The sequence below is a fragment of the Poecilia reticulata genome, linkage group LG4 (genome assembly GCF_000633615.1).
Source record: "Poecilia reticulata strain Guanapo linkage group LG4, Guppy_female_1.0+MT, whole genome shotgun sequence".
Classification (NCBI taxonomy): domain Eukaryota; kingdom Metazoa; phylum Chordata; class Actinopteri; order Cyprinodontiformes; family Poeciliidae; genus Poecilia; species Poecilia reticulata.
The window spans coordinates 20,656,002-20,676,444 of record NC_024334.1 but is presented as its reverse complement, the minus strand read 5'-3'; the positions used below and the strand labels follow the sequence as shown (position 1 = coordinate 20,676,444).

The 20,443-nt window shown below is 38.3% G+C and overlaps 1 protein-coding gene across 6 annotated transcripts in view; it reads left to right on the top strand.

Moving 5' to 3' along the window:
* Positions 1-20,443, top strand: part of suco (SUN domain containing ossification factor) — a 42,847-nt gene that overhangs the window by 1,217 nt on the left and 21,187 nt on the right. For 4 of the 6 annotated variants that reach the window (XM_008407368.2, XM_008407367.2, XM_008407366.2 and 1 more), the window contains exons 2-7: positions 13,391-13,505; positions 16,167-16,262; positions 16,481-16,818; positions 17,398-17,538; positions 17,831-18,029; positions 19,553-19,664. In XM_008407368.2, the coding sequence (XP_008405590.1) occupies positions 13,391-13,505; positions 16,167-16,262; positions 16,481-16,818; positions 17,398-17,538; positions 17,831-18,029; positions 19,553-19,664 (1,001 nt within the window). Of the gene's footprint in view, positions 1-13,390; positions 13,506-16,166; positions 16,263-16,480; positions 16,819-17,317; positions 17,539-17,830; positions 18,030-19,552; positions 19,665-20,443 lie in introns of those variants that run through there. The other 2 variants (XM_008407369.2, XM_017304448.1) reach the window with 2 other exon arrangements.

Below are 20,443 nucleotides of genomic sequence, written 5' to 3'. Positions count from 1 at the left end.
CTTGAAATGATGATGCTTGTTTAGGGAGTTTTTCTTTCGTAGCTCCAACACAGCTCATGCATTTGCTTAATCTTGGAGACACGCAGCAGGCAACAATGTGCTGGGTTTGTAGAATTGGATTAACAGTCCAGCTAACATTCCAACTTTATCCAGATTGTTTGCTCAGGAGAGGGTAACTGTCCCAATGGAGGCACGCAAACTGGACTTCCGATTCTGTCTGCCCTGGAGATTTTGTTGTTTTAGCCTATTGTGGTGTTTGTGTTTGAACATATGAAAGGTTTGTTTCATGCACAGTTGAAAAATAAACGGCTTAGTTTTCTTTTTTGCTGTCTTTAATTGACTTCCAAGAAAATTTCTAAGGGCTTTTTGTGTCCAGTTTCAGAACTAAGTTTGTTTTTGTACACATGGCATCAGACTCACTTCCTCATACCTGAGGCCTATGGACAATACAACATAAACATCATATAAAGTATTTTTCTCATTTCCTCCTTGCCTTAGAATCAGACTTTTGGTTTTCATATTTTATTAATCGTGCCAGGGATTAGTGTTTTGTAAAGCCATCATTAATAAATAAAAACTTTCCTAGCTCAGTGCAGAACCACAGCAGCACTCATTCCTTGGAAAGGAAATTCTGTTTTGGTTCTGTATTTGATGGAAATGATGTATATCACGTAATCAATTTTTTTCCCTCTAATGAATTAATTCCAATTCCTTTAGATTATTTTTTAAGAGATTTTGTGAGATGGCCCTTGATTACAACTTTTCAGGTGAGATATTTAGTTGTAGGTTTCATAAAAAAGGACTCAATAAAATCTTCTTTTTTTAAACAAATATTTCATTCTTCAAAATTTTTTTTTAATCCAATTCAGTATTTTCAGATGGACACGTTTGTCTCAGAAAACAAATGCTAATGGAAAAGTCTAAAGAAAAAGAATACAACAGACTTTTAAGACAACGTTTGCGTGTTAAAATCTTTGGGGCCCTTTTTGGACTTTCCTGCGTAGCGACTTCTTCAGCAGTCATTACTAATTCAAACTCTTTTTAGCGTGCTGCTGTTGGCTTCTCCTCCCCTGGTGCCAGCTCTCAACAAATTCCCAGTAGGAGCAGGAAGAGCAAAAAAAAAAAGGGAATGAAGTCCTTGCATCAAAACTCGGGGTTTCCAAGCAAGCAGTGACTTTTAGGTTTGAACAGCAGCTGTTTGTTTAAAAGGGCGGTGAGGAAGGATCACTTGGAGGTTTGTCGTAGTCAAGCTGCTAGCATTAACCAAATACTGCTTTAAACTGCCAGGGCTAAACGCTGATATTTCTTTTATGTCCATTTTTTTACGTGAATTCTTGTCCTTTGCATAGCTGCGGTGCACAGCCCCACAGCAGACTGCTTTCTGTGGGTGTCATGCTTCTCCTCCACTCTCATGTTGTCAGCAAAAGAGATCTCACTGCTTCCACGGCACGCCAGCTCCGGCTGTTGACATCAGCGCTGCTGAGGCTCTGTGTGAATGTCTTTGTGTGAAGGTGCACATTTCCAACCAGGTGCATTGTCAGTAATAGTAGCTTTCTTGCAAACCTATCCATTTTCTTCTCTATTTAAAAGGTATTCTTTTTACTACATTAGGTTTTATGGCAGGTTATTACTGTTTATGTTCTGCGAAAGCTAGCATAAACACACAGAAATAAAAAAGGAATCGGATTGTTTTGAATATATGTGCAGCACAGCATTTTAAACAGAGGGTGTCTTCATTAGCTCATTTGTCGATTTTCCATAAGCTTATTGGATTCACAGTCATTGGAAGATTATTATTATTATGTAATGTGATTGGATTAAAAGATGATTCATCAGTGGGTTGTTCAGTAATGCTCCATGGACTGTGGATGGTTGAACAAACAGGTAGAGTATCTGCAGGAATCCAGAAAAGCTGAAGGAAGTTGAGTCCTTCTGTTATCAAATTATTAAAAATGAAGATCACTATTGTTTTCCATTTATTAAGCAAGTTTTTTTTAAATTAACACCTACTAAGTTTAGTTGTATACCTTTTTGCAGCTCTGCTCTTTGTAACGTCAGTGTAACGAGCTGATATTAGCTGGTTATATTAGTCAGACTATGTGCTCTGGTTGCCAGCCTGCAGTCTGCTGTTTAGCGGACGTGTCGCTTGTATTTTGCCACCTCTGAGCTCCTTTTGACCAATAAATCACAAGTGAATACCGCAATATCTTGCACAAAATGTGAATGTATAGAAGATATAGCTAGCAGTGCAAGATGACGAAACGTCATTCGACATCCAATGTGAATGAATCTGGTGTAAGTGTCCCTTTAAAAGTATAATGATGGATGAACTTTGTGTATCTGTGTTGCTAGCCAAAAATATTTATCCTAAATTAAATTGCATCTCATCTTAATCCTTAGTCCTATGTCTGAGTTTTGTTTATGCTTGTAGATCCTGCTGCTGGTTGGTTGCTCAAACCCGTGTCGTCATTACATCACTGCGTTTACCTGTGAAGGTGGCTTTCCCTTATGGAAGTTGATCGATGCAACCCTTATACTACTTGGCCTAAAGAATAAGAGGCGTAACGGAGGCAGGCTGACTTTAATACCTTCACCACATTGTTTTTTTTGTTGTTTTTTTCCCCACAGTACAATCTGAGGTGGCAAGTAAGCACCTTAATCACCTTAAAGTGTTTTGTGTAAGGGGCTAGTGTTGCATTTTGTACCTTGTAAGGCAATGGACTATTGATTTATAGCATGTGTTCATGTTCCTCTTAACTCGGCCTTTATCGAGCTTCTCCAAGTTGTTGCTTTTCTCTGGTGTTGTCCACTTGAGGCGACTGCTGTCTGTTATGTAAAGGTGAAGGAATGTGAAGACTCTCCTTTGTGTTTATTCTCATTTTAATACAGGTTCAGCAAGTGCAGATTTTATTTTCTTCCTGGTTTTGAAGTAACACATTTGTCAGTAAAAATACATTTACTTTATAAATTATTATTTATTTGACATAGATTTGATTTAGCCAGTTTTACCTGGTACTCAATCATATGAGATAAGGCTGTATATGTTGCTATTTGCATAAATGCTCAGGGTCAGAACAGTGTAACAAGACAGTGATCTTTATATTGCAGAGGTGCCAAGCAATTGTTCAAGTTCAAAAAAAATACTTTGAGTATTGAAAGTAACTTACTGTAACTCATATTAATTCAACATTCTTCATACAGAACATACTTTTCTGGAAGAAGAAAGTTAAGTAAGCTTAAACAAGATATTACAGAACAACTGCATGGTTATTTATTACAAAGATATAATGTTTTGCTGGTTCTCTCTCAAGAGATTTTATGCAACGTTTTTCACCTGTAAGGAGCGTTGTGTATGCTCTGTATTTAAGTTAAAATAAATGAAACAAATGCATTATTTTGTGAAGTGTCAAATCAACTAGCCTGTAGGCTATTTACCTAACTAATTTAGTTTAAAATCAGTTTAAAAGCCTTATATTTCTCAACTTCTTCCCACATAGAACCATGTATCTATTGTCTGACCTCTGTTATTACAGCCTTAGGTTCAACACTGTGGTTTGGCAGGTCCAGTCTTGTGTGATGAGACCGAGCCGGTCCTGACACGGGGTTTTGTTCCTGCCCACTGGCCATGGAGGCTAACGAACACAAAGAGCTTTCTTGCTCCCTGCTCTTCCTATGCCCCACTTTTCACTGCACATTTCTGATGTGATATCAAAAGCCCTTTCAAACGAGGCTTCAAGATTACAGTTACAACTAAATGAAAGACACATGTTTTGTCTCCAGCTCTAAAAAGCAATGTGAAGGAAGTCTAAAAGTAGCTACAAAGCTTTAAGGAAGATTTCTCACTTGAGGTGTGATCTGCAGCTGCACCTTGAAATGGTCCTGTTTTTAAAAGAAATCGCTGTTGTTTTTGTTCAAGTTGCAATAAAAAGACAAAATCCTCTCCTGTTTCTGTTCCGTTGGAGAAAGGTGATATTTTTCTTGGAAGAGGTAGGCTTGCGTTTTTAATTGAATTCAAGCTAGTAGCCTGAGGCTTTGTCGGTGGTTTAAAAGAAAAATACTTCTGTTTGCTGGTGAATCATGTTCAGAGGGTGGAGAGTGTAATTTTTTTTTTTTTTTTTTTTTAAAGGTAACTTCATAAACATTATCAAGCATGTTTGCCTGTATAGCAGGAGGTTTGCCTGTATAACAGGAGGGCACAACTTGGGACAGAGACTGGATGAATAGAAGCATTTAAATGTTTTGTGATCAAACATACTTACCACATCTTTATTGTACATGTTGTTCTTTGAGAACATTTCTAATATCTAGAGGCAGTAAAACTTCAATTTTTCCATTAAAATTTTTCCCCCTTCGCTTGTTTTGTTGTTTCATGGATTTTTGCAGCTTTGGCAACTCTTACTTTCAGCACTGTATGTTTTTTCCTTTTTTGGTTTTCTCTGCAGACGTCTTTGTACCTGTGTTTTTTCTTCTTCTTCTTTTTTTTTTTTTAAATCATGGGGAAAAAGGCCCCGTCAATGGCGGACCAAGGGAACAACTAGAGAACATTGTGTACTGAGATGTTCGGCTGGAGCATTTTGCATAAAACATTCACCATCAACTGGCTGCTGGAAGCAAGATGCTGGAAGTAACTGGCTGTAATATTTAGATGGTGAAACATCAGACTTAAACGCATGTTGTGGAAATGTTTCGTTTGCTAAATTAGAAAACAATTTAACAAACGATCTGTGTTGCTCAGATCCAAAATGTCAGCCTTCAATGTTTATTTTAAACAACTTGATATTTTGGAGGCTGTTGTGTATATGTGAATCGCTGACTCAGCAGTTTGGTAAAATTAGGTTGATTTTGGGTTTTTGTTTTGTTCGCCGGCTGTCCCGACAGTATTGTGGTATTGACACCAACCCGGACGAGGACGCTGGCTTCTGCTTTCAAACTGAATTATATCACATGAATGAATCTTTCCACCCCATTGTTCTGCTCTGATGTTCCCAACATCACATTCCCAGGCCTGTTTGATCCCAGTCTGACTGGAACCAGGGAGATGCTCTGGATTTTTAGCATAGACAGATAAAGACCCAGACTTACAGTTTATCTAAATTATCCAAAATTATCCATTTTGCTTTATAATTTAGAAGACTAAATTCTAAATTGTTTTCAGAAGACCTGAGAAGTGTGGCATACTTTTGTTTTCCCTTTTTTTATGTGATACTATACATAAAATCCAGTGATCCAATTCCCCTGAGAGGTCTCTTATGTGATTGAATCCATCTGTGTGTAATTTAATCTCGTCAGATATTTGTTAAAAGAACATGAGACCGAGGAACGCAGCAGGCGGATCAGGAATGACATTGTGGAAATCTTTAAAGTGTGACGTATTAATTTATAACCCCACTGTGCTTTAAACGCCTCAGGAGGCACCACTACGTCTGCTGTCTGTAAATGGAAAGAATATGGCACCACTGACGGCTTTCGTGGACATGGCCGTCCACCTAAAGCCATTTTTCAGAGAAAACCTGAAGTCTTCAGCAGGTGAATTAAAGCAGGTCAGAGTTCATGGGAAAATCAACTGAGTGAAATGTGGCGCAATCCTGAAAGAAACCTAATGGGGGCTGTTGAAAACTTGAGAAGGAGGTTCATCTCCTGCTGGACAATAACCATAAACATACAGCCAGAACTGCAATGAAATGATTTAGATCACAGCATATTTATTTGTTTGGACGGTTCAGACTTAAGTCAAACTGAGAATCTGTGGCAATACCTGAAAACGTCTCTACAGACTCCTTTTGTCCAGTTTTAAAAAAATTAAATTTCCCCTAGTAGTAAAGTATTTTTGAATTTGAGCTTGAGCTGCTTTGCAGCGCAGAATGGACAAAGCTAGTTATAACACACATTTTTACTATATTTTTCTCTGCAACCTCACAGCTATGTACTACGTTGTGTTGTTCTTTCTCGTAAAATCTCAATTAAATAAATTGAAGTTTATGTTTGCAATAATGCAAAATGTAGGCTGTGTAAGGGGATATAAATGCTTTTGCAAGGCACTGCAGATGGAAGCATAAACATGTTCAGTGTGATCAGACTTTTTTGTTTAACAGATAACTGGTTAAGGCTAATTGTCTTCTTTAATGGACTTTACATGTCGTGTAAATCTCCGTCGTCTCTGCTCTGCGTTGTTATGCTGTTCGTCAGAGGGCTTCTGGCTTAACAGGATCCATTGCCTTGTTCTTCGTCATCTGGTGACTTGACCCGGTTGACGTTGGCAGGAGTGCAGCCAAACAGAGGTGTGTCTGTTCAGCCCTCAGAGAAAAGCTTCTGTGTGCATTTGGGAGGATTTGTGTGTGTGTCAAGAGTTTTTTGTAGTCAGGGATTCTTGCAGATCAGATACCCAAACAAGGCTTACAAGAGGCCTAAACTATTATGTATTAAATTGGTTGGTGACCTCTTAATATTAAAATGATATTTTTATTAAATTATTGTCTCACATTTATAAGAATTAAGATCAAGTAATGTAATTTGGTCGGTAGCTAACAAGGTTGTGCCGATGCACTTCTTTCTTTTTGCCTTCCAATGAGTTAAAAATAGAATCTCTCGCAACTTGAATTTTAAGCAACACAAAACTGTTGTTGCAGGCGTGACATTAAAATAATAAATCCCACGACTATTTTAAAATTTATAGTTTTTTTAAAAGTCTTGTTGTGAAAACATATTACTTAATTTTGCATGCAAAACAGCAAACTGCCTGGAAAGTGTCAGCATCCTGTTTAAAAATGTTTGTTTCCTTTTAAGCAATTGAAGTAGTTCTAAAAAAAAATTCCCTGTGTTACTTTTAGCGGGGAACATCATTGGCACAGTCTATTACTGGGTGAGTGTGCATGTCCATCTGTGCTGAAAGTTGCTGCTGAGAGCAGCAGGTTTTGGTTGCGATTCCTCGATTTAAGGGAAACGGAAAGCAGCATTTTATTTTCTTTGGTGTGCATCCTAAAAAAAGGTTTCGTTTGTTACATAAAGCAGCTTTTTTTATTTCAATGTGGTTTAATCCTGGCAGAATAAATATTTAAATACAAGGTAAATTGTGATTTGTGTGCATTTTCTGTGACTTACTAACATATTTTTGGCTCAAACATCAACTTTCTGATCTGTAAAATTATTCAGCTTTCTATTTTGGAGCCTTGGGTCAGGAACTACCGTGGGTAATATTTCTTAAAGTGTACTGTTGCATCTATTCCTCCAATATAGCAAGTCAGCACAAAGCACTGAACTACTTAAGGAAATAAGCTCCCAACTTAAACTCGGATATTTGGGGGGGGCAATGGAGTTTCCACATCATTGTTGAACGTTGTAGGGACAATATTTATCGTGATTAAGGAAGAATTATTTTTCATCCTGATCCATAAAACTGTACAAATGTGTCAGGGTTAATGAACAGCCAAGCAAATATTGCATGCAAGTTGGGATTTTGTTCAAAATGAAAGCTAAAGTGGTCATTTCAATTTTTCCAATATCCCAATTACTGTGAAATATTGGTGCTAAATAGCAATTGGCATCAAATTCTTGATCTCTTAATCTGAGATTTAAAAAAAAAAATCTTTTATCTGGCCAGGATCAGTTTGGCTTGATGCACATCTTTTTACTTGATGTGCATCAAGTAAAAAGAGTCTGGGATAAGGTAGAGTTGACTTCGCTTCTTACATCAGATCTGTGGTGGCAGGAAGCCTCAGAGCTGTGGCCATGTGGGCAGCAACAAAGCCATTTGCCAGTTCAGCCACTGTCTCCCGGCTGCTATGACGACACAAGCGGGTGGGGGGATTATGGAGGATCAGCAGGCTTTACAACAAACTGCTGCTCTACATTGTTTCCTGCTTCGATGTGGAAGAAAAGTAGTCCTAACTAACTTGCACATGCATACATCCAGTCGCCCCAAAGCTGGGCGTTTTCGCCTCTTACTCCGTCCTCCAAATAGTGATGACATGTTTTTGTCTGCTGGCCAGATGCAATGGCCTACTTTGTCTAGGCAGGCCTGGCACATCTCCCTGCTCTACAATCCTCGTCTACCCGCATGGATCCTGGATTGTCTCTTGTGCTCTTTTTTTTTTTTTTTATCTCTACCACTGCTTGCAATGATGTAAAACTTGTTCTTACTCTCACAGAAAAATAAATCCATCAGATTGACTGCTTTGTGCCTCTTGGTTGGCATTTTTGCCCCAGGAAAGATGATGTTCAACAGCTTGAAATCTTATCTTTCTGGTGGAATTAACTACATTCTCGAGCTCCTATCTTCACATAATATAATCAGAGGATATGCTGAGGTTCAGTGAAAAATATCACAAGACTCTCCTTTCTGTCAGAACACCAGACGGCAGTAATTTAGTTTAGCTTTTGTGACTGCTCAGCATTTTTAAACTAATCGTTTCATAGATTAGATTAAATGATTTATTTATTTTTTAACATTTTTTATTTTTATTTTAGCAAAGAGCTGACGTCAGGTTCAGGTCAGCAGAGGTAAAGAGAGCTCCTTATCTGCTCCGGTTAGGTTACCACCAGTGAGAGTTGCAGCGTAATGCTTTGACAAATGGGTTTGAATGAGTGGGCAGAATTACAAGGTCAGCTTAAAGTGTCACGCTGGTTAAAAATAAACGCGAAGACGAGCAGGACCCGAAGCTACAGCTGGTTACGTGTTTGCACGCTTGCTGCCTTTTGAAAACTTGCATTCGTCAGGAAAACATCCTGCCTCCGCGGGGACGAAAGCACACTTTGCATGCCGGGCATCTGGCGATAATTTTGACTTGCTGCGTGTCAGCCGCTGGAGCTTCATCTCCTCTGCATCGGAGCTGTGAGCCGTTGCGACGCAATCGGGTGGTTTTTGCGATGCTCCCCGATTCGTAATAGAATCTAAGCCAGAAGGAAATACGGGGGGCTTTGGCAACGTGGAGCCAATTCAGCCAGCGTATCAGCAGACTGCAGCCGGAGAGCCTTTTGTAGCCTTTACAACAGAGCTTAAAAGCTGAGGGATGTCTTGTAAAATCCCAGGGTACTTAAGTGGGACAGGAAATGTGGATAGAGACCAAGTGAGGAAGATGCTGAGTCATTTGGCATCCTGCAAGCTTGACCCTCTGCTTGTATAAAACGCAAACGGCAGCAGGAATAAATGAGTAATGTGTGCATTTCTTTAACTTTCTGTAAATATGAATGTTTAAGCTGAAAGTAGGTCATGTTGCCCCCAAATACGCCCCCAAAGTAGATGCTTTCAGATTGGCTCCTGGTTTCTCCTCCTCCCTACCATGACTTTCCCTTTTTTCTTTTTTTTTAACCTTTGTAGGAGTGTTAGCTCTGAGGACTATCTGTTCATTCATGACTGTGACGTTAAGGGAGCCCAAAAAGAGCAGGCAGCGTGTTTAGTTTGGCTTGCATGTATTTGCATAAGCATTTAATGCTTTTGAGTTTGCCCATGTCTATAATTTCAATATGAGACTGTGAGACTGATAAAGTCCAGTTAAACATTGGAGCATGACTCCCATCATAGAAGTCCATCATATTTGCATTTGTCATCACAGAAGTTCATGAGGATTCTGCGCTTTATGACGTGTCCAGAATTGATTTGTTGCCTGCATCTGTAGCTTATCTTTGCTTATCTGATTGATTAAAAGCCAAAGGATCTTAACATGCAAATTCAGGAAGGACGAATGACTTTAGACATAACACATTTATTTATTTAAGATTATGTATCAGTGTAGTTTGGAATTATTTCAATTACAAAAGATGAATATTTTTACATTTATATCTAAAACTAGCTTTACCTCAGGAAGTGAGACGTTAAACTTTGATGTGGGGAAAAAAAAGGACACCAGCGTCTGTTAAAGTGTAAACCGCTTAAATTCTTCTGCAAGGATTTTAACCACAGATGTCACTCAGCCACTTGAAGGCTTTGAGTAAACTGAGCTCGACTGGTTGAATGATGCAGCACATTCTCTGAGGAGTTATGAGTTGTAGTGTGGTGGATCTGGTATCTTGTGTTCAGATTCATGATGACATGTATCTGAACATAAGGATGTTTGTGGTTTTAAACAGTCACTTTCCAACATTCACACCTAGTTAATTGATCGTTTTCATTTTCGCTGCTTGCGCTAAAATTGCAGGCATGATCTTCTTGGTCCTAGAGCGTAAGGCTTGTAAGTTGTGACCACTTTTGCTCCTGTTAGTGTGAACCAGTTGTTGCATGAAGGTTTTTTCTATTTCTGAATTTTGTTGTTGCTTGACATGATTGTCATCTGTCAGTACATAAGCTTTTTATAAACGTATCCTGATTTTTATCATTTTTATTTTAAAAAGAAATAATTACTTAGCATTGTTGATAGGGCTGTAGTGATACAATAATCTCACGATACGATACACGATATTCTGCTTACGATATGATATATATTGCGATATTCAGCAAACGGTACAATTCAATACACTTTTGCGATTTTCTGAAAGATTTTAGAGGGACAGAGTGATTTTCGTGACATTTTGTGACTGTTATAGAGTTGGATTGAATTGATTTAACTGAAAACTGATTAAAAGCACCAACTACACAATACCTGTCTCTGGTTGGACATGGACACAGACTTAAAGTCGACAGCTGGACGAAATGAATCAAAGAAGTGGTGAGAAAACATGTTTCTTTTAATTGAAACGGTACAAACTGTAGCTTATATGCATTTGTAAAGTAAATAAAGTGCACCAAGTACCCTGCTCTGAATAGTTTGATACCTTTTTAACCTTGACACTTAACATCTGAAGGAATCACTCTAAGCTTGATGACCTAATCACTCTCCTGGCGAAGCAAGCAGTGAGTGAGCAAAGTGACAGTTGGATGTTACGATACTTGCGGATGAATATAAATTTTTTTCTAGGAAAGAAAATATCGATATACATCGCAAAATTGATATTATTAGACAGCCGTAATTATTGATGGCATTTTACATTTTGCCTTTTGCAATTTTCTGGTGGTTTTAAGGCGGTTTCAGTTATTTAATGTGCATGATAGACACTCGTCTAAATGTTGACTTGGATATTGTTTGTAATTTCCTGTAGTGTTTTTTTGTGAAGTTTGTGGGGTTTTATGTTGCTTGTGTATAATATTCACTTTACAGCTAAATATAATCAAAAAGTGGTTTTATTCTATTAATTTGCATTAAAATGTGATGCTCATATTTTATATTGATTGAATATTTGCACATTTCACACATGAATTGCTGTTCCTTTTTGTGAATTACAGCTAATGAAAATCCAAAATACAATTATCTTATAACCTGCACATATGATTGTGTGGGTTGCAACCTGCATATCAAGACTGCAGACTTGATATTGTCAATGCTCTGAGTTATTACAAACAAATAAGTGGAAAATTGAGTGGAAGAAAAAACGGGGATAACCCCAGCCTCTAGACAATTGAGAAGGAAAGCATATAAGGTGCACCAGAGTCGGGAGGAAGAGCAGAAGAACCCAGAATTAAAGTTGTGTTTAGTGTGACGTTTCCACAGTCGGTGATTTGGAGAGTTACGTCATCTGCTGGTGTTGGTCCACTGTGTTTTATTGAGGAGCAAAGTCAGTGCCGCTGTAGGAAATTATGCAGCACTTCCTGCTTCCTTCTTCTCACAAGCTTTACGGCGATATGTTCCAGCAGGACTTGGCAGCTGCCCACACTACTAAAAGCACCTGTAGCAGGTTTACCGATCACCGCGCTTGATTGGTCAGTAAAACTTTCCCGACCAAAGCCCAATTAAGAAAAGGTCTCTTTAGTTCTCTAGAGACGCTGTCCTGCAGCTTTTAGATGCTCCCCTGCTCCTAACCAGCTGAATCGAATGACTCTTTCACTTTCTCAGCCTATCATCACGTTCTCTAGTGGCCTGGTAATGAGCCATTAATCAGATTTCAGGTAACACTTACTGCAGTTCAGCTTGAGTTGGGGGAAAAAGCTCAAAAGTCTCACTGAAAGCAACATGATCAATTTGGTAAATCGGCAAACAAGTGGAGCGCATCTTTAGATAAATCTTTAACAATTTCAGGTTTTACTTGTTTGTGAACTTGAGCAGAATAGCACTTAGAAACTCTTAATGTAGCCACATGTTGTTGTCCGTTATCTGTCAGCACTTAATTACCCTTTGATGTTAATGAATGAAAAACAGATGGCAAAGCCTCTTGATGGCTGGAGAACAGGTTTGCACAGATGGCTGGATCTTATTGCTTGTGGGTATGCATGTGTAGGACTTCTCTCCCTCTTGACAAGCTGGCTGACGAGGTGCTAACAAAAGTGTCCATGTGAGCCGTTCTCCAGTGGCGCAATTAAGTTTGACTGCTACTGCACTTTCTTTTTGCCACGTTTACAGATGTAGCTCATCATTCATGAGGTCATTGATTACAGGATGACCTCTTGCTTAGTTTTCATCTGTTTGTTTTTTTTTTTTTATCTTTGCTTCAGTTGCTTTTATAAGTTCTCATTGTTTTTTTTGTTTTTTTAACTTATTGATCTTTCTGGGCCTGATTGTGCTCCTTTGTCCATTGTTTTATTAAGCTGAATTATGAACATTTACTTTTAAAAGCAGTCCACTCCACTTACAGCATTAACCAAACAGCTTCAGGTCAGTTTTATTGTGCTGGTTCCTGTAAGCAGGATCCCAGCTGCTTTAGGCCTTTTTGGCATCAAACTCTCTGACTTAAAAGGAAGCTGGCAGGATTAACAGTGATCCATGTTTTGGCGAGCCTTTTTACAAGAAAGGTGCAACCAGGAAGAGAATCAACGGAAGTGAAAGTAGAAATGATTGAATTAAATAAAGCAGTTCTTATTGAATAACTTTAAAAAAATAAACGAAGAATTCAGCGTTGTGCCCAAGTAGTTCTGTTACTTTACCCCTTTTATGCCTCTATTTAAATGTGTTATCTCAGGTAATTATGTAATTTCTAATCTCACTTGGGCATCTTTTTTTTTTTATTTAATTAAATTTGTTTCTTCTTTTTGGCTTCTGTCATCTACTGGTTTTATAACTTGTATTTTAGACACCTTGCATATCTTTCCTTCCACTAAAAAAAGGCATGGTATGTGCATTACAAGCATTCTTTGTTTTTCTTCTGTTAAACGGACAGCGGAGTCCGGCGACAACAGGCGCTTAAATTCCGTGACAAAAGTATGTTTTTATCTTTTTTTTTTTCTCACTGTTTATTCAATGTCGCAAGCTGTTTTTATTTTTTCTTTAATTATGTAAAGCACCTTGAAATGCCTTGCTGCTGAAATGTGCTATACAAATAAAATTTTATTTTTCTTTAACAGATTTAGTCCCGTTTTCCCATCTGATGCAGTTGCTTTATTTATTTTTTCCTGATGTTTTTTTTTGTGCTGATCAGTGTCACTCTGTTGCAGGTACCCCAGTCAAGATGTATATTGTTCAGAGCAGAGCTCGTCTGGCTCAGGTCCCTCTGCCGAGGACGGAGACCCTGAAATCCACGAGCAGAAGCAGGACTCCACACAAAACAAGGTAGAACCTTACCACTTCTACTTCGCTCAAACTTATTGCACAGTCAACATGTCATATTCTTTAATGAGTTGCATATTTCTGAGCAACGTAAATTTCCAATGTCAAGTTTCTCTGTCAGTGGCAACAAAATAGATGAGATATTTAGAGGCCTTACCTCAGCTAGTTCAGGTCTTGGATGGTGAGCAGTATCAATAATCGTGCTGAAATGAATGAGTTTGCTGAAATCTTAGAGGTTAGTAGTGGTCGAAGTTTGGTCTCTTAAGACCCACAAACCTCTATAAATGTACGAAGAGAGAAAATATAGGTTGAAGAATTGGGTGCAAGTATGGAGTTTATTAACCTTAGAGATCAGACCGTGGGGCGTTGAGCTACGGTCGATGTTGCTGAATATCAAGATATTAATAATTTGATGTGGTGAAACGGCAACAGTATGATGTTTTTAAATGCAGTGATCTGGTGTGAAAAAGACAGGATCCTGTTTACATCAGATCCCTCTCTTGTTTTTATTGGAAAAATGACTTCATTTGTGTTTCCTGTTTATCAACTACTAAAATTAGCTTTCTAAAGTTTTTTTGCTAGTCTTCAGTGCATAAATCCTGAGTTTCTCTGGTTTGTCCTTCCGGTGCTGTATCTTCCTAGTGTTTCAGAGGAATTTAAATCAGATTTGTTTAGTAATCCTCCATTTTTTATTTATTGTTTTTTTTGTCTGAGCTTTTCCTTGGGGAATTCTCCAGGATTTTAGAATATTATTCCTTCCAAAGGTCAGCTGCTTTATGAATGAAAACTTTCAGGACTTTGAGGATTTGACAATGGTTAATCTTTAAATGATTAGCTGGATCTTGATGTATTGCTTAGGATAGACTACAGTATTGTCCATTTGCATACATTTGGTGGTGTGCTTTGTATTCTGAATGTGATGACTGTTTGGTTTTGTACATCTGCAGTCATCTGAAAAAGTTTAATTTTCAGCTTATAAATGTTCACATAGTTTTAATCTCAGTTTTTATTCATCTCTGAAAAATAACATGTTTTATGCTAAATCAAGAGATCCAGTTTGTTTTATTCAGTATGCATGTCAACAAAAATGTGATTTCCACAAATAAGAAATTCACATCCCTGAATAAAATTTTTACCCTCTTTGGTTTTAATAACTTCAATGGAAAGCTTTTGGTAGCCACACAGAGCAGCCTTTGCAACACACAACACTTCCACCTCCTGGTTTTGGCCAAACATGTCTGCTGGCACAGTGTCCAAATGAGCAGCGGTCTACTTCTTCTTGTAGAAGAAATGGAAATATTTCTTCTATAACTCTTAATATCAAGAGTCGCAAAAGCATGCTGCTGCTGCTAATATTCACATTATTTACAATGCCTTACCAGACTCATCATCTGTTGATGTTTTTCTGAAGGCTGCATCCAGCTTTGTTGAACTCCCTCATGGGTTCACTCTCACTTCAACAGTCGGATGCTATATTTAAATGTGTAATCGTTTTTGCTCTTTTTATCATACTAAATGCGGCAGAGTCTTATTTTGTTCATCATCAGGGGAAAAAAACAATTTTACGTAAATAAATTAAATTATATTTGTTCAGTTTTAAATATTTAGTTAAATTAGGATTTATAAATGTTGTCAAATCTGAAATTAAATACCCATATATTTATATTTTCACTGGTGTATATTTGATTTAGATTATATCAGCATATCAGACACACTTCATTTGAGCCTTTATTAAGAATAAACATGTTTGATGTATTGCAGACTGAAAGCACATATTTAAATCACAAAAACATAGAGGTGTCAAGTTTTTTTTTTTTTTTTTTTTTTTTTTTTTTTTTTTTTAACATACTTTCTTTAGGTTTTGGTTTGATACTGGACATTACTTTGAACATGACTCAAGTGTCTGCCTGGCCAAATTTATTGACATGTAGCAAATCATTTGGACATATCCAATAAATCATTTACCTTTTTTTTTCTTTTTTTTTTTTTTTAGCTTATTTCGTTCATTGTCTTGTAACCTTTAGCTATGCTTCTTGTTTTATTGATGTTGGCAGTGTTTTCTTAAGTAATGTCCGGAAAATAACTTAATTTCATATTGCAGCATTATCTTGCGTCAAATGCAAGATAATGCCTTTGAATTTCATAGAAATTCAAAGGTCACTGTGACGTACGTTAAGCTTTTATTTTTAAGATTTGACATTTTCTATGGCCTTTGATTATTAATCTGTAGTTGTTGTCAAGCTCATTCCTTTTCCTTTGGAGTAATGGATTGAATTGGCTCAAAGCTCAGCCTAGACCAAACATTTTTGAACTTGTTAGTTCTTCTTCCTCGAGTCTTTAACAAGGCGGCATTGTGTTTATTTGCAGCCACATATCAAATGAAGGATAATTTGTAGTAGTGAATGTTCGGTGTGCGGGCTGAAGAAGGGGAGTCATTGTGAGATCCAGGCACAAACAGCCTTGCAGGAGCAGTTCAGCAGGCCTGACGGTCTGTCATCAGCCCCAGAGCATGGGCTTTGTCCATCAACAAAAGCCCTTTCACATCCAGAAATGCAAATGCCTTCCGTTCTTTCTTCTTAAATATGCATCTTGCAAAATGTTTTTTTTTTTTCATGCGCTTTTATGGTTGTTTGTGTTAATAAATCAGATGTTGTTTTGCTGTAGGTGGTGGAAGAACGGTCGACACACACCTCATACGAAATAGGATTAGAGACGGAGAGGGCAGCACTAGAGAAGCTAGCAAGCGTACAACATGAACAGGTGAGAAGAAACATGGCTCTCAGTAAATGTTTTCTGCATTACACAGTAGAGCACAAAATTAAGTGAGTATTGAAGTGATCTTTTTATTTCCACATGATTATTTTGTGAAAGTAGCTCTAGCATTTTTGATGTGGTATTTTTAGTAGAAAATGTGTAATTATTTTCAAAATTTAGTTTTTGTTTTTTTAGTCACACATTTTTCTGTTTTCTCTCTGCAGAGTGTGAATCATTTAGAATCTGAGGCAAAAGAGACCAAACAAAGCCAAGAGTTGGATACTGTACATGTCCTTGATGAGCCAGAACTTCCCACAGAGACTCACCCTGACCTGCCGACTGACCCACAGGACCACGACAATGAGAAAGCAGGCCCAGAGCCCCCCACTCCAGAACCATTGCCAGAACTGGTCCATGTGTCACCAGATGCTGTAGTCCAAGCCGAGTCCTCTAGTGATAATCACGTCGCACAGCCGCGCCTGGACTCAGACCCGTCGACACCTTCAGAAGAAGCTGAAAACGTACCTACCTCAGAGAGTGCTGGCCCTGCCGACACAGGAGGGTAAGTTCAGATACTCTTTACCGGTAACCAAACGTCACATCAGATGTTATGCATTTCATTTGGAATTTTTTGTTTAACTTTTTGGTTTTCCCCTCAGTTTTTTTTTTGTTTTTAATCAATTTTTTTATTTTAATAATAATAAAAAAAACTGCTGGTCTTAAAAAGAGGTGTTTGCATCTTGGACAAAACCTTTTAAGGAACTGCTGACCTGCTTTGAGAAGACATGAGACTGTTGGCACGGTTTCTTTGTTTTGTTTTTAAATGCCGAAAGGATGTTCATGGAAATTGAAAAGCATTTTGGAGACTCAACACTCTGGACATGAAAGCTGAACTTTAAAAGAAGAACCTGCTCCTTCCTTAGCAATGTTTCTGTCGGGACATTTCAGATCTTTGTACCAAGCGCTTCAACGGCCCAACCAACAACCGACCTTCATCCCTACTGTCAATCCATCTGCTTTCTCTCTTTCTTGCTTCCTGCCCCCCCCATCTCCCCCTGCAGACCCTGTCCCTCTGTCTCTGCTCTCTGCCCTTCCCAGTGCTAGGAGGTGTGGTAAAAGCCATGTCCTTTCTTTCCCTCAGTGCAGTGCGGGTTGCCAGTGCAGGCGATGAACTGCCAGTAGACAGCTTTGTCTTTGCTGAGCACTCTGATTCACAGTGCAGGGTCATTCCCCCCGAACTGGCAACCTGTGAAAACTCCCCTTTTGGCCGCCCTCTCTTCAGGTGAGTTTCTATCCACCGCCAGCCAATCAAAGCAAAGAGACAGGTAATCAAGCTAGAAGCTACGCCTCTCTGCTGTGCGTAACCATCAATGGCTGGCTTTATACCCAATTTATGCTTTTTTTTTTTAAGTTTAATTTCCTCTTATTGCCTGCTCCAACCCAGGACTGTTAATAAAACAATTATCCATCACATTTAACTCAATATTTCCAGCTTTTCTGAGGACTAATTTGTTTTTCTGTATTCCTCCCTTGCCCGTTTTTTCTCCTCCATTGGACCCATGTCTGCGATGCAGTGTGGAAGAAGATGGCACAGATGACCAGATATCGAACCAGAGCGCTGATCTCGAAACAGAGTCCAGTGAGTCCAGTCCAGATTTAGCAGAGCCAGAAGAAGCAGAACCTGGAAGCCGGACAGAGGAAGAGCAGCTGGAAGATCTGCTATCCAGTTTGGAGCAGGAGGGCAACTCTTCCCACCTCCACCATAAGCAGCAGGTCAGCAACTTTATAGGTTCTTGACCATCATAAGGGGTTTTAAAAGTCGTTTAATTGGATCGGAACCATGGCTAGACCAATGGAAATTCAAAAATCTGTTTTTCCAGTGAGTGAATGTATTATACCTGAGCAGTCTTTGTTCTGAAAGTTACAACTGAGAAAAGGAGACTCAAAGTTTGCTACTTTTATTATCATTAAGATGTTTAAAAATGTAGTTGGTACGAGAGACTCCATTGAAACAGTTAACAGGAAGCTTGAGCAGAGTACAGCAAAGTTGCAATGTTTTATCAGTATTTTTTTTAGTATTCAACCTCAGACTATTTTTGGACGTACTCGATTTGGAAATGATGACAAGGTTTTCTAAAGTTCAGTGTTGCGGTAACGATGTATCTTTTCAAAGCACTACACACAGGGACGGCTGCGTTAGTTACCGTAGTAGAGATGATCTCTAATTTAAGATGCTAAAGTCTATCAGCAATGTCAACTCTTTAATCATATTATCTTTGTTTTAAAATGGTAGAACCTACTTTACATTATTGCTTCTCTTGTTCACAGTATCATAATCAGCATCATAAAGCTTTTATTATTTGAACTCACAAGGAATTAAGATAAACACAGAATAAGGAAGTCATATTTGGAAGATATTGTGAGCCGCCAGATATGGACAGAATGATAGTTGGACACTATTCATGTACGTCATTTATCAGCTGTATTATTCTCTAAATTACTACTTCACTGATAATAATGCCCAATGCCAAATCCCCGTACCAGCTGCAAACAAGGAAGAGGCAAAAAATGAGGAACAACCACCATTCATGCTTACACTCACTAATTTACTTAACTAATTTTGGATCAATCTCTTGGTCAACTTTAAGAAGAAATGTGAACATCAACTAACAAATGAATCAGCTCATGAATAAATATGAGACTAAGCGAACTCTAAGCAGAAAGTTACTGATTACTTCAGAATCTTATCAATATGATCAGTGGCTAACAGATCAAAACTGCACATCTGATACTATAAATCAACAAACAGCAGTGTGTTTTAGCGCTTTTAGCCTGCTTTAAAATGCTTTGCTCATTGAAAAAAACAAAACAAAACTAGGACATGTTTATTTCAAACAAATGATTTGCATTAAATGGGATTGAGCTAATCGGGTATGTCAACATTGTTTTGCTGATTTGGAGCAAAGAGCTAATGGCTAATCTCTGTTGCTGGCAAAGAGTCTCGTCTGGGTGTTTACATAACTAGTGGATTTCCAAGATCAGATGCAATTGTGAGATATAGAAGGTCACTTATATAATGCACCAAAAATGTTATTCCCATCTCAGTGCATCTCTGCGGCCTGAGGCTAGCTGAGTACCATTAGCTGAAAACGGAGGTCTTTCAGTTTTTACTAAAATTGAATGTTATCAGGTCTGACCCATAACTCTTATCTATGTAACTGATCTTAAATAACTTTATTATTCATATTCACTGACCTACAATGGATCTCTGCATGGTTGGCATGTTTCTGTTTCAGATGGGAGATGCTAACGCTGCCAGAGAAGCGGATCCCTCTGTACCCAGTAAAGATGACATCCCCACCTTTGATGAGTGGAAGAAACAAGTTATGGAGGTGGAAAAGGAAAAAAGTAAGTGCATACAAACGAGATACCAGCAAAGTTTGGAGCTACTGTGAAATAAGTCTATGTTCACATAGACTTAAATTTATTAACAGAAAACCAAGATTAACACCCCAAATGTGTAAACCAGGAAGAAAGAGAAATAATTTTGAATTTGCTGGAAGCTGCACAAGTGAATAAAAATGTTGGGACAAAGTCGTGTTTACTACTTTCCAATACTCAAATAAATAAAATGTTGGAACCAAGGAGATGAGAGCCTGAAGGATGTGGAGGAGAATATCTGATTCTTGCGGGATTCTAGCTCATCTTCAGTTCTGATTTCTGTTTCCTGAGGAGCCAAATGTTTTCAATTGGTTCAATTCTGGTGATTTTTTTATTTTTTTTAAATGGCACCAATTCACCGCACATGTCGTCTCAAGATATTTTACAGGAAAAAAAAAATCAATAAAATCCAATCCTACAGATCATTTCCAAGTCGGTTACAAGTGTTCCTACTAGAGGTGTGCCGATCGATCGGTCACCGATCATAATCGGCCGATTTTCGTGAAAAAGTGCATGATYGGCGATCATTGGCTCTTGTTGCCGATACCGATCMCCTGCATCTCATTTCGCAGCCTGCCTGTGCAGCTGGTCTCCTCTTTCCTTCACACTGTGCAAACACGCAGCAACAAATCCTAAGCAATGTGGAACTATAACACACTGAGTGACTGGGGAAGTTTGCGTGTTGCGGCGGAAAATTGAAGCACGTCAAAATGCATCAACACAACGAAGCTAATACGACATAACAA